We start from the raw sequence: 7,635 nt of genomic DNA, 5'->3' as shown, positions 1-7,635 counted from the left end.
GTTAGAATTTAGAATGTAGGTCTTTAGTTACATAATAATGCTTTTGAGAAGAAATAAAAAGATTAAAAAAACACTAGTTGATTTTGTTTTTGGCACATACAACCAAATTCCAAGCTTGTCTGCTCCCAAACGACAGCTATAGGAGTGGTCATTCTGTTGAAAAATTAAGGGCATCACCAATTGAATTTCAAAGGTACCTTGTCATTATCATACCAAAAAATTATACAATAATTCCAAGACAATGTGCGTGTAATATATTAATCCAATTTGCTTGCTGAAAAGCTTAACGACTTTTTCACACACATATATATAAAGTCTCATAGCTTGCAAATTACAACATGAAAAATTAAGGAATAGCCTTCCATTATATCTTCATATCACAACATCTTTTCCACTCAAATACAATTTCTTGAAAAAACTTTGTGATGGAAATTCAATTTCAGCAACCAAACATGCAGAATCAGAAAGCAGGAATTTCAGTAACCAACAAAGGAGGAAAATTCAAAGGAAGAAACAGAAACAGCAACAACACAAACAAGTTTGTTGGTGTTAGGCAAAGGCCATCAGGGAGATGGGTAGCTGAGATCAAAGACACAACTCAGAAGATAAGAATGTGGCTTGGAACATTTGAGACAGCTGAGGAAGCAGCTAGAGCTTATGATGAAGCCGCGTGCCTTCTTCGAGGATCGAACACTCGAACCAACTTCATCACTCATGTCTCATTGGATTCTCCTCTTGCTTCTAGGATAAGAAATCTTCTTAACAACAGAAAAGGCGACAAAAAACAGGAAGATGGCGTTGTTGCTTCTGCTCCAAGTAACAGCAAAACCACCGTTAGTAATACTAGTACAATTACAAGCAATGATGATAGCAAGGAGAACACTCTTTCGACCCGTGCTACTCAAAATACAGAACTGTTTGAGGATGCTTATAAATCAGATTTGAGCAATTGCAAGGAAGTTTTTGAGTCAGGTTCACAATCCAACATTTCATGTGGTTTTGGACCTTTCTTTGATCATTTTTCTTTCACTCAATTATTGGATTTGGCGAAGAATGATGACATAACCGATGCATCTAGCTTGGAGCTTTCAGAATTTGAAAGAATGAAGGTTGAAAGACAGATATCAGCTTCACTTTATGCTATTAATGGAGTGCATGAGTACATGGAAACTGTTCAAGAGTCTAATGAAGCCTTATGGGATCTTCCACCTTTGTGCTCTTTGTTTTGTTAAACTTTTATAAGGTCTAAATTAATGATGCTGCAAATGTTTCTTTCAAATATTATTGCAGCCCTATTTTTTTTCTTACTACTATTGAAAACTTGAGGGAAAGTGTGTTGGATGGTATGAGTGTATGACTGATTGAACCATTACAATAACATAGAGATTTAATTATGTTTTCCTTACAAACTATAGTGTGAAAATCTAGACCTATGATGAAGGTTTTAATTCTTGGTTCTGATTGTAGCTACATTACAATCTTCGATATTACAGAGAATCGCAGTTAAATGTGTTTAATGCAGCCTCAATCCCGATCGTGTTGCATTCGCAGAGACATACAAACCTTGATTGTGGTCAATCCTAATTTTTTTACAAAATAAGCAAGCTGGAATCTTGGAGCTAAAATCAAAATGATTGTTCACACCGCTTTACTCGGATAAACAATAGAATTACACTTAAATTTACTTCATGCAAGAGTTAAGTACTGTTATTATTTTTACTATTAATTAATAAAAAAAGACTGCTATATCTTATAAGATTTTGGTCCAATGTTTCTGCATAATTCATGCCTTTTGGTCATGTGCATTAGCCATGATATCTTAATCAAATATATGGCTACATAACAGATATGATTAACTCCAAATCCTTGATTTATTTGAGGATTAAGTGATAGGACTGAGAATCTGAGATTAAATTACTTTCTACAACCAAGGATATGGTAACATTTTGCTCACAGTTCAAAGGCATCACTTTCATGTCACATGTCTTGTGGACCTAGAAACTCACTTTGTAATATTCTTCTCTTTCTTCATCCTTATCCTCTCCCTTCTCTACCATATGGCTCATGAAGACTACATTGAGACTTATCTGTAAAAAATGATACTCTAAAACAACCAACTAGATTTGCTAAAATCTGAAGGACTAAAACTAGATAGTTGCCTTTTTTGTATCTAAGAATGTTTATTAGTCTATATGAATTACAAGAAGCAACAAATTTCATTAGAAATATAATAAATGATGTGAAGAATTCAAAATCAACACTTATCACCATTATAGACAACCAAAGAATAAATAAACCATTCTTAAAGGCATGCTTACCTACATGGAATAATTCAATATAATACATACAAAAGAAAACTTTAAATCTTTATAGTTAAGGACAAACATATTCAATGAGGGGAGAGTATGATTGAAGAGGTCAAATTTGTTAGATATATGATTGTACAACAGAACAAGAGTGAAGACAAGTCATGTCTGAGCCTGGTCCTAGGTATGGTCTTAGATAACTACAGAAGAAATAAATTTAATGTAACTCTTGGGCAAGAACATGCAATGACAAATGAGTCAAAAATAAAATTGACCAGACAAGAAGTTGTTCAATAACAAGAAGAGGCTTGTTTCATGTCTTTCTATATAACATATAACAATAGTATTATAAACTTCTTGGCATGTCACATCTTCGGTCTTTTATTGACATGTTCAATTCAAGAGGTAGGAAATTTTAACCAAGACAATTATCATTTTTCTCTTTTTTAACTTAAAACTTTAATGTGAGAAAATATAAGGCTTTTGATCCTAATCAAAGTTGACAAGTTCTAAAGTTGGATTAGGTTAAAAGCTTGCATCCTACAATTCTGCTTAGATATGCAAAGTTGCAATCACTCCAATGTGGTAAATACATTACCATTTTTCTCTATTCAATTTCCACCAACTATTCTCTGTGATGTCAAGCAAAAGACAAAAGAAGAGTTACATATAATTAGTTGGACAGCACCACCATCTATGTTTTTGTTGAAGCACATGAGCTGTGGTTGCTATATATATATATATTGAAAGATTCAAAGGTATACCATCAGCAAACTTTATCCTAAGTCTAACTACTCTTCCTTGAAAGAAAAGAAAAAAAAGCAGCACAGCCAATTTATCTCTTAAATTCCTTATATATATTTTAAGGTTAAATATGTTTTTAGCCCTTATAATCATCTCAAATTTTGTTTTTTGTTATGTATCCACTTTTCCGGTCCTTACACATTATAAAAGTAAAAATTTTATAGGGACTAAAAAGTAAGCGCTAGGACTAAAAACAAAAACATGTAAATTTATAGGGACCAAAACATATTTTTACTTTATTTTTTTTAATATTGTTTATTAATGTTATTAGTACATCACCACTTCAAAACATAAAACAACATCTAATTTATTCTGCTCCCTATAGTTCATTCCTACCCAGACATTTATTCTGCTCTGTACAGAAACAAGTGATTAAAAATAACCGTATAGTTCATGATGAAAAAACATGGTCTCAGCATCTTTTAAGTTGAAACATTCACAATTACAGAACTAGTACACAATACTACCCGACTCGAGGAATTAGTTTCTCCAATTGCGCGGAGAAAATACCAGGTTTACACCAAAACATAGAAGAGCTTAGCACACATCAGAAAGATTCTTAAAAATAGTGGCGAGGGGAAATAATTATTACACAGCCAGATACAAGAGACAGAACAAAGACAGGGAGGTGAAGATAGCTGATGATGAAGGAATGATGATAGGTTTCAGTAGTCATCAACATCATCATCATCACCGGCTTCACCTTCTGCTCCAACTTCTTCATAGTCCTTTTCAAGAGCAGCAAGATCCTCCCTGGCTTCTGAAAATTCACCTTCTTCCATTCCTTCACCAACATACCAATGTACAAATGCCCTCTTAGCATACATGAGATCAAATTTATGATCAATGCGAGAGAAAACCTCGGAAACAGCTGTGTTGTTGCTTATCATACAAACTGCACGCATCACCTTCGCAAGATCGCCTCCTGGTACCACTGTTGGAGGCTGGTAGTTGATTCCACACTTGAAACCAGTTGGACACCTGAAAATAGTCACCAATTTCACTCAGTCAAACTGTTTTTTTAGTAAAAGGCGAAAGAATGGTTCGCTTTGCGCTTATCACACGGCTCAATCATATTGCATATAATATGTTATGTCCCCTATGAGAATAGAGCAATTATAAGATATAATACAGCACTAAAGCAGTTCTAAATCATAGTTAAACAAGCATCTTTAATTATTATCAAATAATATTGTTGTGCCAAATTGCATAATTTCAACACTTTGATCATTCTAGATAGTTTAACTTGGCAAGGAACATAATCTAAATTATCACTCATAAACCATAATGTGATATTTCAAGGAAGTCTAAATGTAATTACCAGTCAACAAACTGAACTGTTCTCTTAGTTTTGATATTTGAAACAGCTGCATTTACATCTTTAGGCACAACATCTCCGCGATACATGAGGCAGCATGCCATGTACTTTCCGTGTCTAGGATCACACTTAGCCATCATACTTGACGGCTCAAAAACTGCGTTGGTGATCTCAGGAACTGATATCTGCTCATGGTAGGCCTTTGCAGAGGATATTACAGGGGCATAAGACGAAAGCATGAAATGGATACGAGGATATGGAACCAGGTTAGTCTGGAATTCAGTAACGTCCACGTTGATTGCACCGTCGAACCTCAAGGAAGTTGTCAAGGAAGAGATAACTTGAGAAATCAAACGGTTCAAGTTGGTATAAGTTGGCCTTTCTATATCTAATGATTTTTTGCATATATCATATATTGCTTCATTGTCCAAAAGTACAACCACATCAGTGTGCTCAAGAAGAGAATGAGTGGAAAGAACACTGTTGTAAGGTTCAACAACTGCAGTAGATACCTACATATTAAAAGGTATTGTTAGAATCAAAGAATCAAATCCTAATATATATTATTAGGATTAAAATTAGCAAATCATATCAGTTTGTATTTATTCTATATGCGATAATAAATAGCGGCGAGTGTAGTCTGATCTAGACACATAGACCATAAACCATATGACAAATATAACAGGTATTATTGCCATAAACCATATGAATGAGTGAAGCAAATATAAAAATAGTAGTAAGAAAAGCATAAAACGTGAATTAAGAAAACGAATAAGTCACAGTAGAATGTAACAAATAACAAAGTAGGTACAAATCTTTGATGCTTCACAAACAGTTCATGTTGTCTTCATTCTTAATACCTGAGGAGAAGGATAGATGGTAAAACCAAGTTTAGACTTTTTGCCATAATCGACAGACAATCTTTCCAAAAGTAACGATCCCAAACCGGAACCAGTACCTCCACCAACAGCATTGAAAACAAAGAATCCTTGCAATCCAGTGCAATTGTCTGCTAATTTTCTGATACGGTCGAGGCATAGTTCAACAATTTCTCTTCCAACTGCAGCACAGATAAACAAATAATGGCCAATGTCAAGCTAAAAAGTGAATAAATTAGCTAATTTGAACTGAATTAGAAATTGCCTTACCGGTGTAGTGTCCCCTTGCAAAATTATTAGCGGCATCTTCCTTGCCAGAAATTAACTGCTCAGGGTGAAAAAGTTGTCTGTACGAACCAGTTCTTACTTCATCGATAACAGTCGGCTCCAGATCAACAAATAAGGCCCTTGGTACATGCTTGCCAGATCCAGTCTCACTGAAGAAGGTGTTGAAAGCATCATGTGCTACGCCAGGTGAGGTATCACTGCAATGCGAGCAGATAAAGATTAACAACATTTCTGTGCCAAATCAACCATATGAGGTAAAAAGTCCAAACTCAAGAAAATCAACCATATGAGTTAAAAAGTCCAAACATCAAGAAAAGCAACATAAATCAGCATTATTTGTGCCTAATCATTAATCAACCATTTGAGTTAACAAGTTTAATAATGGCTGCTTCAAAAATAGAATTAGAATATAGATAAGCAAGATGTTATTCCAAATTGAAGAGATGTTTCTAGTTTTCCAATTTGGCAATTCTCTATTGGTCGCAGAAGAGTGCTAACCACTCATTACAAGCAGTATCCTTGAAGAATTGAATCCCTTGGTCTACATAATATATATCTATCGAATTGAAGAGATTCACCTTTTATATATCCAAATTAAAAATGGGATCCTTATACTAATTTAAGATCAACCATATATGTCAACTATTTATGAACTATTTTTGCATGATAAGAATGGAGGAAACGTAGTGTGTAAGAAATGATAAGAACATGATCAAATTTGATGTTTTTCATTCAAGCCAAAAGCTTTCAAAAGACCCACAAATGAAAACACCAAAAATAGAAAAAACCCAGAAGGAACTATTAGGAAATATATAAAATTTTAGGATTGCATCTAACTAAACAAGACAATTAACTTTTTTTTTGACAAGAACAAGACAATTTAACTTGAAAATCAACTAAATTGAGCTTTCTTATATTCAAAGTCAACAAATTGAGCTTTCTTACAGCAGAAGACAAAAAGAAAAGTCAAACAAATTTCATAATAAGTACACAAAAACAATCCACTACAAAATTAATATAAACAAGACAAAAAAAAACAACACTGATCATATAAAAAAGTGTACCTAGGCATCAATCCATCAGGTTGGATTCCATGCTCAAGACAATAAAGCTCCCAACATGAATTCCCCACTTGAATTCCAGCTTGTCCAATATGAATACTTATTATCTCTCTCATCTTCTATGTGCTGCAAATGAAAATCACAAGGAGGAGGAAAGTGAAAAGGAGAGCAAAAAAATACAGCAAAGAAGAATCTTTGATGTTTAATTTCTCTCTGAAGTTTATAATATGATGATGACATAAACTCTCAATAAGTGAAGGGCTAAAAGAGTCAAATGGCAACATACTTTTAATTAATTAAACAGTTGATAAAATATTAAAATAATTAACAAAGTTTTGTTAATTAGTAGTAATAAGTATTATGTGGGGTTGAAACTTGAAAGGGACCATGCTTCTCTAACTTTTCTGTGGGTGCACACACATCCTTGTCTTGTTTGTTGTTGTTTCATATCATGCATGACTCATAGCACATCAAAGGGACACCAAGATATATCTCTTCTTCTTCTTCATTCCTGAAATATCTACCTTAATTTAGTTAGGGAAAAAAGCACGGTTATGCTATCAAGGAATCTCTACCGTTGGATAAAGATCGAACAACTCTAACTCTTACTTTATCAATTTTACTTTAAAATACATATCAAAATATGAATTGTCTGATCTTCATCTCACGAACCAAGATCCGTGAACGTATAATCTCTTACTATAGAACTCGTCTTTTACGTTTGATCATGTCACAACATTATGGCTGCTTACATTGCTTTTCTGAAAATAGTATCATACTTGAAAGTTTTAATTGTGTGCTTAATTGGAAAATATCTCTTAACAGCCTTAATTGTATGGTTTATTGAAAAATATCTGACTTAAGTGTTATTTGTTGTATGAAGAAACCTACTATTCATTACTTCACTAATAGGGTAACACTCTCATAATAATTGATTAACAGTTACAGTTGTAAAATTAGGATTAACAAATTAATTAACA

General features: G+C 33.5%; 2 protein-coding genes across 2 annotated transcripts; one reads left to right on the top strand and one right to left on the bottom strand.

Annotated features, from left to right (window-relative positions):
* The first annotated feature begins 290 nt into the window (after positions 1-290).
* Positions 291-1,394, top strand: LOC146909356 (ethylene-responsive transcription factor ERN1). Its single transcript, XM_085727058.1, has one exon. It carries the CDS (start codon positions 426-428, stop codon positions 1,230-1,232), a length of 807 nt encoding a protein of 268 aa, XP_085583184.1. The 5' UTR covers positions 291-425; the 3' UTR covers positions 1,233-1,394.
* Positions 1,395-3,504: 2,110 nt separating this feature from the next.
* Positions 3,505-6,851, bottom strand: LOC146909355 (tubulin alpha-6 chain-like). Its single transcript, XM_085722386.1, has 5 exons — positions 6,659-6,851; positions 5,577-5,791; positions 5,289-5,488; positions 4,432-4,940; positions 3,505-4,091 (listed from the first exon to the last, which is right to left on the bottom strand). The coding sequence occupies exons 1-5, from the start codon at positions 6,769-6,771 to the stop codon at positions 3,776-3,778; spliced, it is 1,353 nt and encodes a 450-aa protein (XP_085578512.1). The 5' UTR covers positions 6,772-6,851; the 3' UTR covers positions 3,505-3,775.
* Between the last annotated feature and the right edge of the window lie 784 nt (positions 6,852-7,635).

The sequence above is a fragment of the Medicago sativa genome, chromosome 7, assembly GCF_051527215.1.
Source record: "Medicago sativa cultivar Bolivia chromosome 7, Bolivia_mono, whole genome shotgun sequence".
Lineage (NCBI taxonomy): Eukaryota > Viridiplantae > Streptophyta > Magnoliopsida > Fabales > Fabaceae > Medicago > Medicago sativa.
This window is presented reverse-complemented; position numbering and strand designations above follow the sequence as displayed.

Coding starts and splice junctions, on each gene's coding strand:
- LOC146909356 (XM_085727058.1), top strand. CDS start 426: ATGGAAATTCAATTTCAGCAACCAAACATGCAGAATCAGAAAGCAGGA.
- LOC146909355 (XM_085722386.1), bottom strand. CDS start 6,771: ATGAGAGAGATAATAAGTATTCATATTGGACAAGCTGGAATTCAAGTG. Junction 5,792..6,658: donor CCTGATGGATTGATGCCTAG/GTACACTTTTTT, acceptor CTCGCATTGCAG/TGATACCTCACCTGGCGTAG. Junction 4,941..5,288: donor CCATCTATCCTTCTCCTCAG/GTATTAAGAATG, acceptor TTTAATATGTAG/GTATCTACTGCAGTTGTTGA.